Source organism: Callorhinchus milii, unplaced genomic scaffold (genome assembly GCF_018977255.1).
Source record: "Callorhinchus milii isolate IMCB2004 unplaced genomic scaffold, IMCB_Cmil_1.0 Scaffold3, whole genome shotgun sequence".
NCBI classification, from domain to species: Eukaryota; Metazoa; Chordata; class Chondrichthyes; order Chimaeriformes; family Callorhinchidae; genus Callorhinchus; species Callorhinchus milii.
In genome coordinates, this window is record NW_024704744.1 from 52,321,085 (window position 1) to 52,346,771 (window position 25,687).

General features: G+C 39.1%; 1 protein-coding gene across 1 annotated transcript; it reads right to left on the bottom strand.

Moving 5' to 3' along the window:
• Nucleotides 1-359: 359 nt before the first annotated feature.
• slc22a16 (solute carrier family 22 member 16) lies at nucleotides 360-25,204 on the bottom strand. Its single transcript, XM_007893972.2, has 9 exons — nucleotides 25,188-25,204; nucleotides 24,660-24,739; nucleotides 23,868-24,341; nucleotides 21,008-21,125; nucleotides 18,395-18,947; nucleotides 6,809-6,936; nucleotides 5,492-5,601; nucleotides 3,783-3,882; nucleotides 360-2,863 (listed from the first exon to the last, which is right to left on the bottom strand). The coding sequence occupies exons 1-9, from the start codon at nucleotides 25,188-25,190 to the stop codon at nucleotides 2,597-2,599; spliced, it is 1,833 nt and encodes a 610-aa protein (XP_007892163.1). The 5' UTR covers nucleotides 25,191-25,204; the 3' UTR covers nucleotides 360-2,596.
• Nucleotides 25,205-25,687: the final 483 nt, after the last annotated feature.

Here is a 25,687-nt window from a genome sequence, read left to right on the forward strand (position 1 = left end):
TCACAAATTTGATTTTGTTTCAGACATCCACAAATAATTTGTTTAAATATCCAGGGTGTAGGCTCCATTTATAATTTGACCTGCCAGAAATAGTGATTTGATTCATCTTATGAACAAATGAAACTTATTTTAGCTTAATTATATGAATATGGTGAGGTGCTGAAGCTTGAAGATTTACTGCCTTTGCACCATACAGAAACTTCTCTATGCTAACATATAGAGGTTTGAATGTTGTTCATGTAAGTTAACACTGCCCTAAGTACCTTTTTTTCCAGCCTAGCTTTATATCTCTCCTAGTGAAGGGGCTAACATTCACTAGTTATCCAATGTCACTTTATTCAGAGAACTTTAAGCGGATGTTTTCATTTATGTTGTAGTATTTTATTCAAAACAATCAGTAAAATATTCCACAGTATCTGAAATATTATGTCAATGATTCCTTCCAAAGTGATAAAAGGCCTTAATGAAATGAAATGGTATTACATTGAGTTAGGATTTGACAGAGAATACTTTTCCTGCCCAATGCAAGAAAAAAAAGGTTAGTTTTGAAAATTAATTTAATTTGGACCTAAATAAGATTTTGTACTGTAACAGTACTGTTCCACATCTTTTGTCATTTTCGTCACAGTATTGTCACAGCAGATATGAATGGTATTAGAAAGTGTAGCTTGCATGGAAATGCCATGAAATGCCGCATTTCATCCACAAAATATAGTCAATTTGCTTTACAGTATAGAGCTTTGAGATATCTCGAAGACATCAAATGGAAGGGTTATTATTATTAATTATTTTAGCACCAATTTGCACCAATGCTCTGGAAAATAACAATTGCACTTGGACGCCGGTTATGCATAACTGTAATGTATCCAAATTTGCACTGACTTATCATTTGTCAAATGAGCTGCATTGTGCAACCTGGAAATACAAGGTGATCCATCCAGCTTTTAATACTGCTACATCATATCACCCACTCTTCTATAATATTGGAGGCTTGATATATGTCCTTGTTACACTCGTGTTTTAATCTGAACTCTGAAACATAGGAGAAACAGTCACAGAAATCTATGAGTTAACTGATGTATGACTTGAACAGTGTTGCTCCGAAGCTTCTGCGAAATCGAAGCACTACTATCTGGGAGGAATGAGGTGAATGAGACGGTGGTATAGTAATGGCATTCTCTTCATAAACCAAAAATATAGACGTGAGTTCAAATACATGCTTCCTCGGGACTTAACGGGTCCACATGTAGAACACGAGGGGTAAGTTACAACATTAGATTCTCAAAGATGACTAGATTTCCATCCAGACTTCCCTGACTGGTAGCTTACCAATCTTAGGGATCTTACATGTGGCCATTTCTAGTAGGATTTCTTCATAGAGAAGCCATAAGCACGTTACGCTAACGCACAGGAATTCCCCTCTTATGTGGCCGGCTTTTGGAGCAGAATTCCTGTTGGCCATCAAGCCATGAGTGATGCCATTCTGGTTACTGGGGGGAAACCCCATTTGGAATCATTAATAAGTGAGAGGAGGGAGAGAAAAGCAAAAAAGATTGGAAAAAATATTTAGTGGAGGTCAAATTTCAAATGGTTACTCTAACCCATTGTCTGACATATTATTATACAGTTTAAATACTTTTAGTGTTTGGCACAAAATATTTTTTGTATTGTCGATAGTTAAAATAATTGTTATGAATGCAAGTTCAAAATGATTCTATATGTATGTATATGTTGCACCACATAGTGTGAGGATATCAGTTCAATTCCTCACTCTGGAGAGTGTTGATTCTGAGCTATATCACTTTGGGTCGATGCCATGAACAGACCAGATGTTTTCGTAGAGTGAGGAACAGAAATCAGAAGTCATGCTGTTCCGAGGCAGTAGTGGTGACCTCTTGGCTACAGGTAGTGTGTGATCTGTGAGCGATTTTTATGAAATGATTTCTTAAAATAATCCGAAGTACAGTTGGGATAGCTAGCAATTATGAGACAGGTAGCAGTAAAATATAAAGTATATGTTCAATGTTTCTTATAGGTGATCCAGTATTGTTCAAATTGCAGTTGCCGTTAACAGAATCAGCTTGTTTGACTTTTGGTTGAGAACAATTAATACAAATATTGGTCTTTGTTTCTTGTAAATCTGAATACCTCTCCCTCAAAAAAAGCTTTCAGCATCCAGCCCTAGAAAACCGTAAAAATTACATATTCTTACAATTTCAGTGGATCAGAATCCAGGAGTAATTATTCACTAGAAAAGAGAGTTCCTAAGAATATTAAATGCAGCCTACTGTAGGCTGTTATCAGTCTGTTATCAATCAATATTCATTTTGTAGTTACATTCCAGTAGATGTAAGTCAGCATGGACCACAATTCATGTGAGATATCTAGTTTGCAGACTACTGGGATAACTAACTTCCATCTAGAGCAGGAAAACCAAAAAACTTCATTTCAGGATTTTTTTTAGATTTTCTCATATTTCTAAACCTCTCTTAAAGTTGTATTAGTAAACAGATTTAAAGGACTGGCACCTAACCAGTCCACAGATACTGTAAATCTCCTGTTTCAGAGCCTATGCTATGAATAAATGTTTGAGCATCTATAACTTTGTTAAATGTTCGATGAGCTGCTGTTGTTCCTTCAATTTCTCTGCCCCATCAATAGGATAGCTTTGTTTTTCTAGCGTTGCCACTGATGCATTGCTACATCCTGCCTCTGCCTGGGAGGCTCCTTTGATTTTGGCTAATTTGACCTTTGCTTGCAATTCTGTAGCTTCCTGGAAGGTCTGTGTCAAGGGCTTGCCAAGGGTCTCCGGGAGCATCAATGTTAACAAGCCAGTCACAAAGGCCATGACTCCGACAATGAGCTGCCAAAAACAGATAAAGAACACATGTGTTTATAAATATTTATTGATTGAGACTATTTTTTTAAAAAATCCAGCATTTTCACACTTGTGGATATTTATAATATGGAGTCCTGTAGCTCAGTGGTTAGAGTACTCGCTTTGCAAGCGAGAGACCTGAGTTCAATTCCAGGCAGGGTGAAACCTTGAGCAAGTTTCCTTACTCCACACGCTTAATAATAATCCCTCCAAAAACCAAAAACAATAATAAATTGGTCATTTTCAATCTACGACTGTTCGTGGGACATTGCTGTGCGCAATTGGCTGCCGCGTTCGCCCACAAATATACAGTCAATTCACTTTACAGTGTGTTCTGTGAAGCGCTTTGGGACGTCCTCCCGACGTGAAAAGCGCTATATCAAATGCAAGGATTATTATTATTATTATAACATTTATTTTTGAGTCACAGAAAATATATTATTGTTATTATTATTGTATCCCATCTTAAAGGTCACACCATCAAGGTTGATAAATTTAGCAACCAATGAAGAATTCCTCCAGTGTTAGATGTCAGAAAGACCTCCACTTTGAGGTAATTACAATTACAAAGATTTATAAGATTTGCAAAGAATGTACAGCACAGAAACAGACCACTCGACCCAACCAGTCTGTGATTAAATTCTACGATTCTTCACCCATTCCTTATACCCTCCCATATCCTTCTATTGCCGTCACCTTCACGTGAAGGTCCAGCTTCCTCTTGAATGCGTTGACACAACTTGATTCAACAGACACTTCAGACAGCAAGTTCCATAATCTCACTACCTATTTCATTACCTACAATTTTACTAAATGTAATCTCTGTCTTAGATATTGTACAGTGGAGCCTCATTGCAGCACATTGTTTGTGGTGGGGGGAACCATTACCTGTGATTCTCATTACCTGTGGTAGGAAGATCCATACTGCAGACAAGAGAACGCAGAAAGGAGCCACTGTGCTTCCAACACGGGCCATCATACTTCCACTGCCCACAGCCAAAGAACTGAAAGAAAACATTGTTTAAAATCAACTTGTAACTCTCATCCATAGAAGCAAGATTTAAAAAAGAGTCTTGAACAGTGGAGTGCCAGCATTATGCATTATGATTGCAGCATTATGTTCACTAATGTTGCAATCCAATTTAAGCAATGTTTTCTTTTTTTGTAACCAAATCTCTGTGAGAAAATTGGCTGCTGCATTGGTTCACAAAATACAAAGTCACTGCACTTTAGTGTATGCTGTGAAATGCTTTCAGGCGTCCTTCAGACGTAAAAAGGTGCTAAACTACAGGGTTTTTCGTTTTATATATTATATTTTGCTCCAGCTTATTTCTCAAACCTAATTGTATTGAAAAAAATGTCTGCATTGTGGAGATTTCAAGCTGTGATATAAAGTATTTATTGGAAATTCGGCAGATCCACATCGAGCATCAAAAAAATATTATTGATTCAAGCATTGTCATGGTGCAGCACTCTGGAGCAACGATATAATAATATAATAATAATAATAATTCTACGTCTTTGAGACATTTCAAAGCGCTTCACAGAATATACTGATTGATTGTATATTTTGTGGGCGAAACGTGGCAATCAATTGTCCCACAAACAGTCATGGATTGAGTGACCAAATTTTTGTTTAAGGGATTATTGCCCCCGGAAAAGCGATCCATCAATTGACTAACAACCGGGTTCCTACTCACTGCCAGTTAAACAGAGGTGTGTGGAATAAGGAAACTTACCCAATGCTTCACCTGGCTTGGAATCAAACCCAGGTCTTCTCATTTGCGAGGCAAGTGCTCTAACCATTAATCTACAGGACTCCCCGATGCTCTATGTTACAACATTGGTGGAAGTGATTTCCCACATCATGGCGGAGTTGCCTATATTACCTGATCTTTAATACCAAAGCATGATACCAACATATATTGCAGGTCTGCAGGATATCTAAAGGTATGTAGTGTGCATGCTTGATAGGGGGCATGTGTTGCACTGGAGAAGGAGAAATAAATCAAAGTAGGGCTTCAGTTTCTGATTGCTAGCCAGGCCTATGCTGCAAAGTGTAATTGTGGACATTGGTGAAGCCAGGAATGAGCTACACCCCCAACCCCAATGATCAAATAATACACTGACAGGCAATGACTAGCCTATTGTTCACCCACAAATATACAGTCAATTCACTTCACAGTGTGTTCTGTGAAGCGCTTTGGGACGTCCTCCCGACGTGAAAAGCTCTATATCAAATGCAAGGATTATTATTATTATTATTATTATTGCCCATTTACATAGTGGCTTCCACATGAACAAATATCTTAAAGCACTTAATAGCTATGGTTTGATTATTCTCGTTTCTCTCTTTTTTAAGATCAGGTTTATTTGATTGACTGTAATCAGCCTCAAGCAGTGTATATATGTTTATACCTTTCTCACCTTGTTCAAAGCCCATCTCAACCCGTACCTCTTCAGCCTGCTTTTGGTCATCTTTCTACTCCCCAAACCCTTTGGCTCCTACTTCCAGCTCAGGTGCCCAGACAGCAGTGTCAAACATTTTAAGATGTCCTCCCGACATGAAAAGCTCTGTATAAACATAAATTGTACTTTATATGCAGAACTTACCGTATTATAGTAGGATACAGTTCCGCGGTGTACAGATAAATCAGCCCAAATGCCAGAGCTATGGCAAACTTTCCAATCATGCTCAGAGTGATAGACAGAGCCTCAATGTCCTGCAGCAAATAGAAAAGATCCAGTCAGGATCACTTCCCAAGCACATCATCTGAAATTACTTTTATTCAAATGTTCAACTTGGAAAACAAAATATGCTGGAGTCTGCATGTCAGAATACCTGCACTTATTATGTCATTGAGAAGTCTCAAGAGTACTTTTCAGGTGTCTTACCTGTTAATATGAATTAGGCATACTAACTTTGAGCGCTCTGAAGCACTCTGAGACGCCATCTGGCGTGGAGGGCGCTATATAAATCCAAGTTGTTGTTGTTGTTGTTGTTAACTTAACATTGTCTGTTACACATGTCAAGTTATGGGCACTTCATGCTTTCTCCAAATGTTCTCAATATTCCGAATGAGCTGGCAAGTCCTAGGAGGGCTGAAGGTTTCCTTTACTGAGAAATCAGACACCAAACTAGCTTTCAAAAGCCTGCATGTTTTTGGTGGCAGGGAAATTTGAAAAGACATTATCCTCGTGGGCAAAATAAGAAAGGTTGCAACAGAGAGAAATTTAGAGGCAAGACCGTAGACACTATTAAAAAGAATTTCCAAGTCAGACACCGATAATGGGGCAGAGAGGGTGGGTGATGCACTGAAGGCCCAAGTCTGCCAAGCAGTGGGGATGAGCAGTAGATAGAGGCTAGAGAAGATCACAGAAGGAGAAGATCAGAGGTAGGAAGGTGCAAAGGGTCCAAGGAATTTTTAGGAATGAGTTAAGTCAATCTGCTAGGAAACGGGGAGCCAGTGAAACCTGATGAGAACAGGGCTGCTGGACATAAAAGAGATGACAGGCTTGGTAACCTTCAACTAATCTTTGAGACAAAGAAAAACAAATCTCATATAACAACAACAAAATTACATTTGTATAGTGCCTTTCACATCGGGAGGACGTCCCAAGGCCCTGGATAGACAGAGTTATGGACCCGAGCTGAGGGTCGGGGTGGGGGAGGGTGGAGGGCGGGGGGGGAAGCAGGGAGACCGAAAGCACGTTAGAAGAGGAGGGTCTCGAGGTGGGTCTTGAAGGTGGCGAGGAAGGGGGCGAGATGGAGGGACTGCAGGATGGAGTTCCAGAGGGTGGGTGCAGAGTGGCGGAAGGCTCGCCCACCGATAGTGGGGTGAGCAAGGCGGGGGACGTGAAGCAGGCCAGAGCCCACTGAATGGAAGGAGCGGACAGGGTGTAGGGGGTTAGAAGTCGGAGAGGTTTTACCTGAGGAACCACCATGCTGAGAAAACAAGCCAGGCCGGTCAAGAACAGGGATGGTGCTAATGTATTTCTTCTTCCCAATTTGTCCATCACAAAGCAAGCAATAATATAGGAAGGAAGCTCCACTGCGCCTGTCAATCAGTACACAATAATACATAATGCAAAGGTTGTACAGCAAAAACAACTGGAAGAGTTATTCAATAAAAACACCTTTAAAATAAACAACAATAAGAAAAATCCTTGCATTATATATATCAAAAATAAAATTAATATTCTCATTAATAAAATAAAGAAAACAATTGATGTACATTTTCTCCCTCTTCCCCTTTCCGAGTTTCTCCATGCCATTTCTGGCTAAAAGGGCAGGCACCTGATCTGATCCCAGCTATTTGCCTCTGCCATTCTGAAACCGACCACTAAGACGTACAAACAACTATTGTGCCGTATGCCGTAGGATGGCTTTCCTCTGACTTTCTGTACCTCCCTCTCTGTAGAGAAGTGCGTAGCCTTCCCACGTGGCATGGCTGAGATAGGAAACTCAAAAGTAGAGGGGATTATATTCACAAACTTACATCACCAACATACCTCAATGGTAATACTGTAATACAACATTGAAAACAGATACATCAATGCAATTTATGTCATCAACTACATTCTCAAGTAAATACTATGACTGCTAGGAAATAAAATTGCATACAGTTGAGAGGTGATAATAAATATGAAACATAGTAATTTGTTATATGTTGGACTTAACCTGTTTTGTGCATATTCAAACCTCTTACTTGTAGGGCCAAGACGGATATTAAAGATATCTAGACAGACAAGAAAGCTGGAGTCAAAGGGTTTAAATCTTGAAACAGTAGTTGCATGCAGTAAAATCTAATGAAGAATTGCACAGTAGACAGCTGATCAATGAGACAAGTTGTATGTCATACTTCCAACAACTTTTATTTTCAACTGGATAGCACAATGGCTGGCAAGCCAATTGAAATGTCGACTTGTAATCGTTATATTATGTACCAGTAAACAGCCATGAAACTCCAGCCATCTAATTGGTTAACGAATGGGCATTTATCCACAGTACAGCTCTATATTTTTGGAATTAAAATTAAATTTCAAAGTCGTACTATATACTCCAGAGGGTTGCTTACCAATAGACATTGGGGGTTGATGCTCTACGTAGCAGTATGTTTATGGCACTCTGATGATGAGCACTTAGAATGGGATTTTCACTATTAGTGCACTTTATCATAGTGTTCTCAATATACTACCATGGGGACCACACCACAATTATACAAGTCAATGCTGGAAATGAATACCTGGTGTAATTTGCATCTTTGAAGATGTCCAAAGCATTATTGTTCATCTCAGAAACCATTGCTGCTACTGTATTGGAATCTCTCCAAATTGGCTTTCAATACCCTGGCTAATAATATGGCTATGTGCTGGACTTTCTATTTTCTCCCTAACAAACACATCTGAACAAAGTGTATCATTGAGATCCACCTTTCAGTAATTTATTTTACCATGTCTTTACTCATCGACAACAGTTCACAAAAAGACTTTTTCAAACATGGTTCCCGTTGGCTTTTGTTCACTGCCATCAAGTTCACTCCAAACACATCAGATCTAATTAGAAGGAAACAGAATCCAGAGAGATAAAATTCAAATAATAAAGAAATTAAATTTCTTCGGCCTCTTCTGGATTGCCAGTGTCAACAGAACTTTGAGAATAAGTAGGTCACGAAACAGCAATCATGGCAGAACCCATCACCATGACCAATGTACAGTGATATTGGTCTGACAACAAATGAACAATGATGGAAGCACGTTCTGCAAATGGGTTTTCTTAGAAACAAAGTAATTTTGAAATCCTGTTTGGTTTCTTTTTTTATTTCATAAAGGCTACTTAGAAAATGTAGAATATTATAAATATGATCATTAAACTCAGTTCATTTTAAATAAACATTGCCCCATTTTCAGGAATTTTTTGAATAATGCAAAAAAAAATTATATAAAAAGGAGGCTGAAAGTTATTCACTCCATCCAGATGGTCTCTGCCTACCTTCTTGAACAAATTACTTGAAGGATGTAAATACAATGCTGGCTCAACTGCCTAATATTTCTTCCCCTCTTCCATTTGGAAACACAACCACTTCCACATTGAATGCTCATACAGAGCAGCAGTTCACCCTTTTGGGATAAAACCCATGTGATAATAAAGTGTGTTAGGTCCTATGTGACTGTTTTAACAAATTTGCCAATTATAAAATAACAGCTTAATTATGTGTTTTAAATATTTTTGTTTCCTTTTTTAATCAACATTAAGAAGCAAGGCAAGCTTGCAGCAGTATTTATATATGCCAGACACTCTGACAAGATCTGCATATTAATTTTACCTACACTGAAATACCAGCTTCCAGATGGAGGCAGATGTTCTAGATAGCCCCACTAGCTTACTCACCCCTAACTTCGCCTGCCTCGCCAACCCACAACGGATCAAGTTCAAGATCCTCATCCTAACCTAACCATGGTTTTGCCCCGCTGTGCTTCACTTCCCCCACTCCACCATTAGCAGTTGGGCTTTCAGTGTACATGCCCCACTCCATGCCAGAGTCCCTTCGTCTTGCCCCTTCATGGTCTATCTCAAGACCTTCCTCTTTTATCATACTTTCAACTATCTTTTCCCCCCTCACCTTCCTCGACCCCAACCTCCAGCTTGGGTGCATTTCCTGGATTGTCCAGTGCCTTGGGACATTCTCCTGATGTGAAAGGCACTATGTAATTTTACATTTTTGTTTTATTGTGAAAAATTGATAAAGTGGGTATCCCAATTTAACGTATGATGTAATGCATCTAGACTTTCAAAAGAGTCTCTCAGTGGACTGAATAGGAAATGCTAAATGTGATAAAAACAGAAATTTGCAGCATCAAAAAAGTCAATTGTGTTTATACCATTGCTATTTCTGTTATTTTAAGTCATCCTTTATATTAATTCCAACTTCAATTTTTTTCTCCATATCCCTTAATAGTTTTGTTTCTTGGGTGCTTATTCAATTTTGAATGATTCTATTAATCAATCTCCAACATTTATGAATTCCATATCCTAACTACTTGTCTCCTCTTCGTGCATCTGTTAACCTAACACTCCCCCTTTTGTTACTCATTTCCCAAACTAAAGGAAATACTAAAGTTTACTTTTTAATGTTATACAGTTCTATCATACACCTGATCAATTTGCTCTGTTCTAGTGGAAAAAGTCCCAATTGATCTAGCCTCTTTCCATACATATATTATCTTAAACCCTGTATCATTCTAGTGAACTTGCACTACACTTTCCATCTCTTTGACGTCTTTCTGCAATGTCATGTCCAAAATTAACACAATATTCCAACCTATTCCAGCCTAACCGATATCCTAACATGATCTATTCAGTATCCTATTTATAAATCTCAATCCCCCCATCTCATATTTGTGATTGTGATAGTTTTTTATCCTCTTTGAACTCTGGGATATGGGTTTGAAAACAGAGCAGGAAGGAGGCCATCTCATCCTAGTGTCTGTAAAATACTGAGTGAAATAAACCAGTAGAATTGGAGTATCAATACAGTTCCTAGTGGGGATGGGCACAAAAACTGTCCATAATTCTGCATTTACAGAACTATCAATCTGACTGAGATACCATAAAGATAGCTTGTATGGGAAGTGATACCATTTATATTGCACTTTGAAAATTGGGGTGAGGATACATTGTGTGTGCTGAATAGAGAGAACATTTTTAGCCCAAGACATATTTTATCTGAGGATACATGTCACTGAAATTGGATGACCATAATGGAAAGAAAGTCTATCCCTTAGCACCTCCTTTTTATGGTAAGTCACCTATATAAAGATTGTATAAATAAAATTAAGAACTGATCAGACCAATGATGAGAATAGCTAAAACTAAGCTCATTGGAATTTGTTGTCTTATCTGTTGTATCTGATACGTAATGTTAAATTCCCAGACTCCCTACCATGCACTATTTTATTTCAATCAGAGTTTCACTGGCAAGAGCTTCAGCTCACAAGTGGATTCCAGTGTTACTTCAGAGCTATGCTTATAATGCATTGAGTCAGATTTATACATCAATGAGAGAAGACCTATTGATAGCAGGTTTCCTGACTGGACCATATGCCATAGGAATGTGGATTACAGTGCAAATGCCCTTAATTGTGTATGTCTAGGGTGGACTGATTTTCTATGGCTTCCTCAGGCAGGAGGACAGTGAGGGAAGTTTGTATTTAAGATGGAAGTTGGATGAAGAGTCACCAGTGTGCTATTCTTAGTGTGCTTGCAATGTAAATCAACAAATTGCAGATGGGGAGGGGCTATTTTGTCAAATGTCATGCTGTTGATGTACAAGCAGCAGATGGAGATGAACCGTGAAACTGTGGAAGTTACAACTTGCTGAAATCAAAACTATTAGAAGTCCCTGGACACGTTAATAGAATTCATAGAGACAGGCGCTAAACAAATGTCATTTTTGTTCTAACAAAGGGTCGTGGACCTGAAATGTTGACTGACTTTCCTTTCTCCATAGATGCTGCCTGACCTGCTGAGCATTCCCAGCAACTTCTGTTTTTGTTTTCAGATTTCCAACATCTGTAGTATTTTGGTTTTGTAATTTTTATTGTTGTAGTAGAGTTTAATAGAGAAAATAAGTTCCCCAAGCAACAGCCTCCTCAGTATGTTCACTCGCACAAGGAACTGTTCACTTGAACAAAGTTCAACATTTTGTGACAGCTCATTCTTTAATGACGCGATTTCATCCCAGTTCATCAGGTGCCAGGTCACAACGTGAAGATAAAGAAGCTGTGCAATATTCCTTCTCCTCCCCCCAACCCTCCCCACCACCAATGTTATGCCCCACATCAATACAAGCTGAAATATTGTTGGAAAAATAATTTGTGGCCAAAAAATCCTCTAGGTTGTGAAATGTCATAGTTAAAATCACAAATATTTTGAAAGTTGGCTGGCAATTTTCTCTTTAAAAATACAATAAATGGGGCTTCAGGCTCAAAGTTGTTGTAATATGTTACACCTGCAACCTTTCTTCATATCATGTCTTCAGATGTTTTTCTTTGGCCAAAACTCTTAAGTTAAATAGCAACACAGATGGTAAATTCTCATATTCATCCTCAGCTGCTTTTACGGCTCATGTTAGCAGGCAAGGCAAGAGGTTAATGTTCCACTTAAAAACAAACATGGGCAGATTTTAAAATGCAGCAGGTTTTAAGTCCCGCAATTATAATTCTAAAGACCACTTTTCAAAACAGAAAACAAGGACTGTATGATGACAAGTTCTTTAGGGATACAGGACTAGAACTGTCTGTTTAAGCAAAAATTCAGAAAAGCAGATTAAAAGCAAATCTGTCTCCTGGATAGCATCTGACAGCTGTATACGTCAACAGCAAAACAGTGTGCCAAATATAGCAGATAATGAGTTGCAACAGTTACCCCTTGGGGAACTCCTGCAGATCTACAGCCAGAGAATCCCAGTCAGAGGTTTGGAATTATAATCTCCCTCTTACTACATTCATTGAGTTGGTAGATTGGAAAGGATAATCACAGACCAGCTGCCACCAGGTGCAAGAGTTGTACAGTATGCAAAATCAAGACGGAGAACTTTCCTCCCCACCCCCAGCCGCTCTTGTGAACTGCCTAGCAGATAGTGTCTTGGTGCGTCGTTAGAACAGGTCATTCATCCACTTTCTTAGCTAAGAATGAGTTTCAAGAACAAAACGCACCTAGACTAGGCACACTCATACACGTCATGGGGAACACACACTGCCTTCCTTGCCTTCACAGCTGAAGACGATTTAGTGGCAACAGCTAATTGTCAGGAGCAAAAGAATAGAATGGAGTTTAATAAGCGTAATAAATGTATATGTTTTTAGAAATGCATGCAAGTACTTGATAGTTCACAACAGAATTTGCCACGTAACATAGCACAACAAATAAAAGGTACATTTCACAACTGGGTCACTGCCTGACATGATGCGATTGTTAGTTTTCGGCTGCCTTTTAAGCTGCCTGAGGTTGTAGAATCTTGCACTTTGGAAGGTGGAGGGAAACCTATCTGCAGAGCGTCTCCCCCTCACATAAAGTCAATGACTGAGTGGCATTGTGGAATTTAAGGTGACTATTACTGCATGGATTTTTTTTCTTTCCTGGATCAAATGTACATGTAACGGTATGGAGAAGGACATTTAAAAAAAACATTGTAATCCAACCATTTTGAAATCTGATTAGTTTAAGCCTGAACATATTTGGAAATCTATTGTTTAAACATTTTGCTGCGATAGTTTCATACAACAGTTGCTAGCCTGCTTGTACACTGTACACACTCATAAGACAAAAATGAAAATACAGTGCAATGTCACCTTTACAGAAAAAAGTGTATTATCATCCTTGTATTGTACCTTTTCCAGGAGCCCCTTATATTACTGGTTATAAAGGTCCTCAGTGACATGAAAATACTCTACTGTAATACTTGTAGGAATACGGTGCTTTGGCAGGTAGAAGAACATATTTGTGTTGATTGTTGCACAACATCAAATTTTGTTTTTAATATCAAGATTAGGAGGAAATATGTTTGTTCTCTCGTGAGTGCTATCCAATTCAATTAATATTCTGAAAAGATGTTCTGGGCTTGTCTCCCAGCTTCCCTTATGGTGAATATAGTAAAATATCAGAATATTCCATGACCTTACATTTTGTGTTCTTTATTCTTGACGATATGCTTTCCTTAGCATCGTATTGCCATAGTCCCAGTATATTGGGAACCATCAGACCAGCATGGGTGGAGGGTGCAGGAATCAGGCATTCATAATGTGAGCACAAGTAGACAACCTGCAGGAACTCTGCTCCAACACACCATTGAAAGTAGACTGCATCACAGCAGAATTCTTGTCAATCAGCATCATGCATATTGGATCAAATTCAAGATCCTTGTCCTCACTTTCAAGGCCATCCATGGCCTTGCCCCCTCCTACCTCTCTGACCTGCTGACTCCCTACCAACCTGCCCGCTCCCTCTGTTCAGCGGGCTCCGGTCTGCTCCATGTCTCCCACCCAAACCACCCTACCATCGGTGGCTGAGCTTTCAGCCTCTCTGCCCCCACACTCTGGAACTCCATCCCACTATCCCTTCGCCACACTTCCTTCCTTGCCTCCTTCAAGGCCGATCTCAAGACCCTCCTCTTCAATCGTGCCTTCGGTTGCCCTCCCACCTCTCTGCCTTCCCTCACCCCTAACCCACCCCTCCCCCATACTCGGGTCCTAACCCCTGACTGTCTAGCAGCTTGGGATGTCCTCCCAACTTGAAAGGCACTCTATAAATGTAATTTTGTTGTTGTTGTTGTTGATTGCCAGGCATTACTTATGACTTTGAATCACTATTTTCAACTTCTGTTACACATACTGAGTTTTAGACTTAGGAAGCTTAGAGACGAAACTAAAATGATCTGAATAAATGGTCAGGTGTTACTTCAGCAAATGTCTTCTTGTGAAATGAATTAGGAGCGTGGAGAATCTCAAGTGGTAGATTTCAATCCAGGTCAGATCAACAAGTAGATATGTAGGAATCTGGACTCGGATATTTAAATTGAATATAATACAATACTTTAGTTCAACTTAACTCAATGTATCTTCATTCTCATTTTGCTGAGTGACTATGGTGTAATAGTGTGATTACAACCTAAAACTTGGAGTTTGCCAAAAACAAAATTGAGCATTGTAGCCTTCTCTATGCCACCATTGGTGGCCATGTCTTTAGATCCCCTAACCTCTGGAATTCTCCCTCTATAACTCTATCATACTTTATGTCCCACCTCAAGACCTATCTTTTCAAATACGCTTACAGCCACCCTTCCGCTTCCCTCTTGCTTGGCGACCAACTCCATCCTGGGAAAGTTCTCCAAAATGACCCTACCTGAAGGACAGCATATAAATGCACACTCTTTTATTGTTGTAACTGTCTTAATTAGGTTACTAATTTTTAAAGCAATTCATTGATTCTTTGGTCGATGAAAATCAAAATGTGTAAAAACTTACGAGCGACTGATAATGGATGAAAATTGGAGGAAGGCATAAGAGAAAATGAGCCACAGGATGCAGATTGACTACAACAGAGGCCAACTAATTGGTAGATATAAATGGTCTTCCATAAGCACAGTCCGCAGCAGGGCAGAATTGCACATAAAGAGGTGAGTGCTTCTGCAGATTGAGCAGGTTGTCAGAGGGTTCCAGGATTGACTGGAACAGGAGAAAAGAAAGCAGTGTGAGAAATGCAAGGCACAATAGGTTGAGTACATCAGCTGGAAGAAAGGACAGAGGCAGTCACACAACAGAAGAAATGCAGAGTAATCTGAACTACAAGAAAGAGCACAATGGTGGCAGGGTACAGCAGGCAGAGTACAGTGTCCTGGGCCTGGATACAATAATCATGTATATAGAGGTTAAACAATACACAAGGGAATCGTTTTTTCCAAACAGAAATAATTGGAAAAATCAGTAAAGAGTTGTTTGAATTAGTCTATTCCTCAAAGAATGAGTTACTGATAAAAATCCATTTCATAACCTATGAAGGGATATAGCAATAGATAATTTATTGAGTAATTGTTTTATTCATTGACTAATTTATAAAGTAATTTGTTGATTCAATTAATTGCTGGAATAGTCTGAGGCATCCAGAAGTTAGTGGATTAGCAACTCCAGTGTTATTTTATGAAGTGGCTACTTCCGACAGCAGATAACTTATTTAGGGGATCAACAAATGAAACCCAATAAACAAAAGGAAAGCTTTGCATGTGATAGAATTATTCAGGGGGAAATTATTGCAGTGATTCACATGTTGACAAATTAATTGAAGACCGCAAGCTGGTCTAGATACTCAACTTTTATTGAAATGATTGCAACGCTAATTAATTGAAATAGAATAACATAAAAGCTGCACAGCTGAATGTGAATGGGGTGATTATCTAGATCTCTCTTCTAGTGTGATGTCAGTTGTTATTAACCCATGTGTTATGGCAAAATTTATTAAGGTAGACAAGGTATCAGATAACCGTCTGAAGAAAATGATTGTTCTCATCGCATTTGAAGCACTGTGTTGGCACCATTTGTGTCATAGTGAATACAGACAATGCAATTACACAGGCTACTTACACTACATGAAGGTGGCAAGGTCTATGCACAATTTTACAAATGTTATGCATCAAGTGCTGTAATAGAGGAAGTAATAGACTGCTGTATTTTCTAATGATTATAAGAAAAGTAAATAAAAGCTTTTCTTTGTCATTATACTGAAGAGCAAACCCACCCATTGGAAGAGCTTTTCTGAAATTGACTCTTTCACGATCGACATCGTCAAATAATCTAGCAGATCATAAGATGACCATGGATTGGACAGCTCCTCAAGAACAGCGGTTCATAGAATAACCAATGGATAAAGTCCCTGCACAGACAATAGGTTGAATGATGCATAAGTGAAAAGTAGGCTGTGGGCGTTATAGTTTGTGATAAGGTGCTATATCAAATTCAAGGATTATATTCAGTGGATCCAGAAACATGGTACAACAGACTCCAACCAGGAGAATTAAAAAAATGCCATAGTTCAAGAGAGTTCTGGAGAGGAAATGCTAAAGTATAGCACTGGTGCCAGAAGGTTACAGATGGCGGAGTGTAGCATGGGGTGCAGAGCAAATATGCTCACTACAGAGAAAAGGATTCCGGTGCCAAAGGCAGGCCAATAAATTATGTCAGCACAACTAATTCCACTGTATGACTTGAAAATGAAGAAAAATGGAGAAAGTAAGGATAATTCCTGTTGTGTACTGCTGGGTGTAACTAGGCCACATTGTTCTTAATATATTGAAGTTGTTACCTACAGTGTCGTTTACTTTGGTTTTATATTTCAGAAATTCACCTAAGAAAATACGATTCCCAACCACCATCAGTATTGTGGATGTATTTTATGTTGTTGCTGATGTCTGTTCCCTGATATGGATTTTAAAGTGACAGAAATTCTTAGTTGGATGTTCCATTGAGCGCTTTTAACCAGTGAAAGGAAAAGCTGTTACTCCAATAGTTCCACCTATAGTTGTTCATTATATCTCCCCATGCCACACATTATTTCTGACTGAGATTGTGGGCATGTGACGTATTTCAAGACTTTTACCAGTGTAACTCCAAACTAGTAGTTAGGACAACAACATATCATGGCACAGTGCTTTGGACTCTATTAAGTTACATTAAGGTGCACCATATTAAAATAACTACTAAAACTACGGCAGCTCTTTGGTTCTTATGGTCTCAAAGCTTTCTACTAGGAGCAATGGTTCATCCTGCTGGTTAGAGGATAGGATGGACTTGTCAGTGTCATCCTATGATTCATCAAGAGAGGTTCACAACTGCAGATGAGACATTCCTGCCACTTGCTCTCTCTCATTCCCCAAATGAATATAATGCAGTGCTCCATTTTTTAGTCTGGCCATAAGCTGCTGAAACTCACCCATTGAGGCCGGATGAATTAAAACATGGTGCAAGACTGTAATTCAAACTTGTGACCCTCTGGTTAGCTTACACATGAACAACAAGATAGAAAAATATATTTGTACTAAACAGAAATGTACATGGTCAACTATGCAGTAACAATGTTAATTTTACTCAAAGTCTCAAATAATAATAATAATATAGGATAAAATATGAAGTGCTTCATCAGGTGTTATCAAATTGAATGAATTATGAAATGCTGCAAATTTTACCTCCATTTCTTTAGCTGGCATTATTAAACGGTAGAATTGCACTACCATGCAGTGCTTCCAACCACCACATGTATGTAATGTCAATTACGAATACACAAATCCCATGCGAATAGAGACCCATAGAGCTCAGGGTTTACATTAGCTCCTGTTGCATTATGTAATACTGGAAAGCTCCACTGTTTGAGCTGTGTACATTTTATGCATTTATTTTATACTTTTGTCCCATTTATAGTGTATTTGGATCGATTCTTGTTTGGTTCCCTCTGTACTGCACATCATTCCTCACATAAAAGAGGCAAACCATCTACCCCCAGAAATTGGTCTGTGCCACCCTTTTGCTGACTGCATTACGATGATTAAGAGTACCTTGGGTGACTCCCCCACCCCGCCCACACACACACACACACACTTTTGTTTACATGTTAAAACAATGCTCTCACATATACGCATCAGTTAGCTGCTATCTTAGTATCAATAAATGAAAATGAAGCAGTTAAGACTATTAGCAGTGCTCTGATCCATTGCTTTAAGGGTGGCATTGAGCAAACAGCTGTTCACATGTTGTACTGTATGGTCAGAGAGAAATGCTGACTAGAAGCTGTCTGTTTATCTTTGCCATGGTCGCCAAAAACCCCCGGAGGCAGTGTCTCCAAATAAAGGAAACTTTTTAAGGGATTAATGTACTAGATTCTAGTCACACTAATGGGTTGGTCGGCATTACTTGCATTACATTTAGTAGTCACGTGATTCCACTTCCATCTCCATGCAAACTTGCTCTTACCTGCTAGGAACAAGTTCAGATATTCATTTCCTCCCAGACTGACAGAACCCAAAGAGCTAACGTAATAGCCTAGGCTCCCAGTGAACCACACCAGCCAAATAGTGATAGTCCTCTTGGCCATATTCCAGTCGCGGAAAAGATCTACGATACTGATTTTCTCTTCTTTGGTCACTGTTTCCTCCTTTGTTATCTCCTTGTCCATTGCATTCTCAGAACTATTCATCTGAGCCAGGGATAGCTGACAAGAGATGTCAACCTTATTCCACCGGGCAATCGTGGCCATCAATTTCTGGACTTCTTCGTGACGCCCTTTGGCCAGAAGCCACCAAGGGGTCTCAGGTAACAGCCAGCAACAGAAGATAAAAGGAATGGTCACAAGTGATAGTACAAGCTGGTAATACCTCCAGGCCCGAACTAAGTATCCAACCAGGGCTACTACCATAATGCCAGCAGCAAAGTAGGCATGGACATGCATAGATGCCCAAGTGCGAGCCTTCAGTCCAGTATATTCTGTCACATAGACAAAAACTACCACCAGGTAGCCACTAGAAACCTGTTTGAAACACAAAAAAGCCAAGTGTAAGAATTACAGCTGATAACAATATAGTAAAATATAGATTAAGAAATACCTGAAAGAATTACATCCTTTCCATTTATAATAATCCTTGCATTTGATATTGCACCTTATCACATTGTTGAGACGTCTCAATGCACTCTACAGAATATATTGTAAAATTAATTGACTGTGTGTTTTGTGGGTAAAACGTGGCAGCCAATTGCACACAGTAATGTCCCGCAAAAGTCGTGGATTAAGTGACCAAATTGTTTTGGAGGCATTATTACCCGCAGAAAGAGGTCTGGCAATGGACTAACAACTGGGTTCCTACTTACTGCTAGGTAAACAGAGGCGTGTGTTGTAAGCAAACTTGCCTAAGGTTTTGCCCTGCCCGGGTCCTTTCGCTTGAGAGGCGAGCACGCTAACCATTACGCTATGGGACTTCACTATAATATTACATTTAGGCATCTAAATATACAATTCCTACTTATTATTCTCATTTAATTATTGTACAGAAATTTAGGATTGGTATTCAAATGTACTTTACCTAGTCATCAACATAAGCGATATGATGCCAAGTTTCACTTAGTGTTCATATACTCTTTTTGTAGAGGCTCATTTTTTTACAACCTCCTTTTGTAGATGTATAAAATTATTAATTTCCATTTCTTCTAATTCTCCAAGTTATTTTCTCCTTACAGCCACAGCTCTTTCACCCCGTACTTCCTCCACCACACACCATTATCCACTCCAAATAGCCTAAGTCTCTGTTTCTTTGACTCTATTTTCTATCCTACAACCTGCATTCTCTCCTTCTGCTCAAAACCTTCCTGACCAGCTCAGCTCCAGGCTCCACAGTCTTGCTCCTCCCTACCTCTGTGACCTACGGAAACTATACCAACCTGCCCACACCCTCTGTTCGTCAGGCTTGTCTGCTCCATGTCCCCTGCCATGCCCGCCCCACCATCAACGGTTGGGCCTTGAGCCTCTTTGCCCCCACCCTTGAACAATCCTAGAATCCGTTCACCTCGTCCCTCCTTCAAGGCCCATCTCAAGACCTTCCTCTTTGACCGTGCCTTCAGCCACACTCCCATACCACTCCCATTGCCCTTAACTGTCCAGCACCTTGGGACGCGCTCCTGACATGAAAGGTACTATATAAATGTTGTTGTTGTTTTATTATATATTATTAGTGGGCATAATGTTTAATTTTCAAAGCAATTTTTGATGAAGGTATTTACCATCCAAAGAAGGGCATATATCCTCAGTTTTGTTCCCACTGTTGCTGGGTTTTCTTGCCCCCTGCCCTTTGCAACCTCCGCCAAAGGGCTTTTAAGACTAGAGGTGTGTGGAATTTCAACCTCAGAAAAATACCCCCGTCTGATTCCTTTCACCTTGTAAGAACATACTGGAATCTATCTTATGCTGATTGCTAATTATAGTGATCTTTTCGCTACGACGCTATAAATGGAAAATCCTTATATGAAGTCATACTGAAAAATGTGCTATTTTTAGAGATCAGCATAAAATAGACCCCAATGTAGCCTCTGCTTGATAGCTCCTACGAGACATGATTCAGATTGGGAGCTGAGTAGAGCAGAAGAATTGAACTCCATCCTCTCTCCTCTCATCTACAAACTTGTCCTCCAAAGCACAACATTATTCTGCTTAATATCTTTTTGACTTCCTGAAGTTCTAGTTGAGGGCAAGAAGTGAGAGGAGATGATGATTTGATTCATTGAAGTGGGTTTGCATCTAATTCCTGATGGCTTTATAATTGTTATTTTTGACTATTAAGCTGTGTGGAGGGAAATAATGGCTAATGCATATACAATGTTGTTCTTCTGCTTATTATGAATGCTCATTTAAGCCTGCAATAACCCAATTAGATCAAATTCATACAATCACAAATAAACCTGAAATTGTGCACTGTGCATTACAAAGAATTTGCTGCTCATCAGTAGTATATATAATCAAAGCTGGATCCATCGTTTAACTCAGGTGAGTATTTCATATTTAAAAAAAGGAAATGAAAGGTGCAGAGGATCAATACATACCAAGGCCAGGAGGAAACGGACAATGATGAAGCTGTAGTAATCCGAGGTGAACGCAACAGCTACTCCAAACACAAACTGAGCTGTGCTTGTAAACCATAGTATAGAGCGTCGACCAATTCTGGACAGGTTCAAACAAAATAAAAAGGACAAAAACGACAAATTGAAGCAGCTGATGAAACAAACCGCTTAGTAAAACTAAAACTATGCTGCTGTTCAGGTAACATATAGTTGTCCCCCCCAGAAAGGTTCACTGTTGTGTTTAATAAATGAAAATATTTTTTGTACTTACTATAGCACTTTTCAAGTCTGGATGCCACCTCAAAGCACTTCACAGAATGCACTGTAAAGTATAGGGACTGTATTTTGTAGGCAATTTGTACAATGCAATGTCCCACAAACAGCCATGAAATGAATGAGCAATAGTATGTGTGGAATTATTCACCAGGACACTGGGAGAAACTCATTTCTCTTTTTGAATAGTGCCATGGATCTTTCACGTCCACCTGAACAGGCAGACGGGACCTCAGTTTAACACTTTTTTAAAATTAAATTTCATTTTAAAAGTAGTTCAAGTTTAGGAATTTGTGAATAAAACCCAAATTATCCAAAATGAATGATTTTAGATTACAAATTCATTTGTTTTCATGCCTAATCAAACACAGACTTTCCCATTTATTATTCCATTAAATAACCTTTGATTTTCCATGTTTTTCAACTTGGATATACTGATGCTCGAAGATTTCACAATAGAATATTTTCAGTGAGACTATCTATTTTGTATTTAAAGGGAAGGAATGCAGGGCACTTTCTCAGGCTGCTATCAAAGAACTTTTATCTACAATTTACAACACCCAGAAGTGATTTATTATTAGTACCAAAGAGAAGAAAAAATGGTTAAATACTCTGCTCCTTGTACTGAATTCTACTAAGCGCTTGCAAAACTATCCAACTTGCTCTCAAGCCTGAACAAAAGCCATTCTGTAGCTGGTCATTAAGAGGAATGTGAGAATAGCACAGGGGTAAAAGACTGTCTGTTTACCTCTATTTAGGCTGCTTGTGGAGTCCTCTGCTGAGAACTAGAAGCCCCCATTACATATTGAGTAATACGTTTTGATTCATGCGGGCTTCAATTCAGACAAATGATTGTACTACCTGTTGGCCATAGCCAATCATCCCAACTATGCCAGCAACATTCTCTCCCCATACCATGCAAAGTGGCTGATGCTTTACACAGAACCACTCTTGAGGCAATTTAAAATAATAATAGGAAAGATAATTTGCAAGTGTAGATATATGCAATATGCATGCATACACATGGGCAAAAATGCAAACTCATCAACTTAAGTGTGGAGCTGGCCTACCCACGGCATCCGGTCCAAATCAAGCAGGTCTACTAATTCATCTATTAGACGATTCTAGCCCTAAATCGAGAGTGGTGTATAATTAAGGCAAAAGACTACTGAAATTTGTCACTTTAAAGATAGACTGTTTAAGAACTAGGAAAATCACACGATTGAAGTGGTGCAGTTACTCAGCACTACATCAGGTTGCAGCTCTTCCTGACTTTAATAATAATAAAAATAATCATTGCGTTTAGTATAGTATCTTTCACATTGGTGGAAATGTCATAAATTGCTTCATGGGATTTTACAGTAAAATTGAGTGACTATGTATTTCACAACATTTAAGAGGAAAATGTTCAGTTCTCAAATAATATCATGACCTATCTGAGCCCAAACACACAAAGAATTGTTTTTAATAAGTATCACATTTAGTTAACACAATGTCATTGCTTGGTAGAACTTCAACATACTGCTCTGTGAAAGAAAAATGACAATCCATGCATAGAATTCCTCACAGAGTGAGTTCCTGAACTTATCCTGCATTGTGCAGAGGCTAGTCACATCCCAACCAGGAGGGCAAACAATAATAATAATGCTTGCATTTTATATAGCACCTTTCACATCATCAAGAAGTCTCAAAACGCTTCACAGGATATACTTTAAACTATATTTTGACTGGGTATTTTGTGAGCGAAACGCAACAGCCTATTGCGCACAGCAATGTCCCACAAACAGCCATGGGTGAGTGAACAATTTGATTTGGGGGATTGTTGGCCAGGACACCAGAAGAAAGTCTCTTCTCATTTCGAAAAGAACCATGGGATTTTTAACATCTTCCCGAACAGAGAGACAGGACCTCGTTTTAACATTTCATCTGAAGGGCAGCACCTCCGACAATGCAGTGCACCCCCAACACTGCACTGGAGTGTAAGCTTAGACAATATGATTGCAAATACCAACATGTGTCTTGAACCCACACCTTCTGACTCAGAGGCGAGAGCACTACCTCTCCGCCAGACTGACACACAAAACACCAAATCGTATTCATGCATTTCAATAATAATGCTTGCATTTGCTATATCAAATACAAGCATGATTATTATTATTATGAGTTCCCCTCCTGGTTGGGATGTGACTAGCCTCTGCACAGTGCAGGATCAGTTCAGGAACTCACTCTGTGAGCAATTCTATGCATGGTTTGTGATTCCCTTCTCACCGAGCAGTGTGTTGAGGTTCTACCAAGCAGTGACATTGCATTACCTAAATGTAAAGCATCATTTATATAGCCCTGGCCATGGGTCTCCAGTCTGCCAGCATAGCTGGGGCAAGTGCATGTATGGTAGGAAAAATAAATTAGTCCCGTCTTCAAAAAAAAATCATGAAATAAAAATTGCCTCATAAAGTTACCAATAAAACTAATGGTGATTATTATATTCAATAATGCAAGAATTTCATTTCAATGTAGAAAATATTATAAATTTTAACTATATAATCCAATCAACAATAGAAAGAGCTACCTGTCTGCAATGTCCCCAAATATCACAGCCCCTAGCAGGACTCCAATCATGAAGATGGGCTGGGTGAGCTTTGCTAACCATTCCTTGTCACAGACCAAGTCCCATTCAGTCACAATGCTATTTTCCATGTGGGTCTGATCATATACAAAACCATCAGAACAGGAATGACGGGTCCTGTTTCCTTGAAACTCATTCACCAACTCAGAGGCTCCAATCCTTCGAAAGCGGCTGCACTGCTCAGTCTCCCAGATCTCTCCATTATCCAGCTGAGCAATGATGCCCCTCGACTCTGGGGTCCACAAGTCCCACAGCTTCTCTGGGCTGGCTGTGGTGTTGGAAATCAGGATATCGGTCACATTTCCAGGCAGCTTGCATAGGTGCTGCGGTGTTACAGCGAGAAAAACTGAGGCCAAATAGTGGATCCCGCAGGCTATAGTTTGAAAGTTGGCCACAAAATAAACGGCAGCTTGGAATCTGAAAAATTCAAAACCATTTATTGTGGCAAATGAAAGCAGTAATCAGGGCAATGTGCTTAATTAAGCCACCTTCATTCTCTCAATAGAAATTAAATAGTTTTTCCGATCAAAACTAGAAATGAAAGAGAACAAAAAACTATTTTCCTACTTCTCATCAATAAATACTACTTGTGACATACAGTTAGTTATATCTATTTAAAAATTCCAGATCAAAAATTGTAATTCTAAATGACACTCTGTAATAAGGTTACTATGTACAACTATTCAATTTTAGTACAAACTAACTAAGATCCCCCTAAATAATACAAGTATTTACCTTCCAAAGTGGCCAAGTTTGTCAAAGAGTCTTTCCAGGGTTTGTGGTGCCATTGGGATTAACGGTACTTGCTGCCCTGACTTTGCAGAAAGAGAGAAAGAGTGAGCAGTTTGTCAGAGCTGGAAATAACTCTTGAGATTTCGCATGAGGAAGAGGTAAGAAAAGACAAATGGGTGTGAAGCAGCTTAAGCTCCTCCCACAAACCAGGGAAATAAAACACACACACATTGCAGATTGGAGAGGTACATAGCCACACTTTTTCACTGAACAATTTATTTAAAAAAAACAAATTCAAATTATTCATTTACCAAGTTACCATCAGATATCTCTCACTAAAACTTTGCTCAAAGCTGTATTGATTTCCCCCGTTTCCCTCCTATTCGTGAACAGACTGAAATGTTGATTAATTCAGACACAGGTTGAGAATTTTGAAATTACATTTTTTCCCAGAGCACATTGCACTGCAGCATTCATATTTCAAATGTATTGCACATTGGATAGATTCTTCCCCAAATTTGGTTTACTTACCATACATTTTACACTGGCACTTCAGGATCCCCATCACATTTTGAAATCACGAACCTGATCAGAAAGCTGTATGATAGTCAATGGAAAAAGATTACTGTTCTATTCATTGCTTTAGTATATTACTATGGGCTTGTATGTTCTGCTATGGTATAGAATTGTATGTTCGGCTACAGTACAATTCCAGGCAGGGCGAAATCTTGGGCAAGTTTCCTTACTCCACACGGAGCCTAATAATAATCCCTCCAAAAACCCCAAACAATAATTAAATTGGTCATTTTCAATCTACGACTGTTTGTGGGACATTGCTGTGCGCAATTGGCTGCCGCGTTCACCCACAAATATACAGTCAATTCACTTTACAGTGTGTTCTGTGAAGCGCTTTGGAACGTCCTCCCGACGTGAAAAGCGCTATATCAAATGCAAGGATTATTATTATTACAGAAGCAGCTATGGGCTCATTTGTGTTCCTCAAAAAAATAAACGTTTTGTCAATCTAAGGT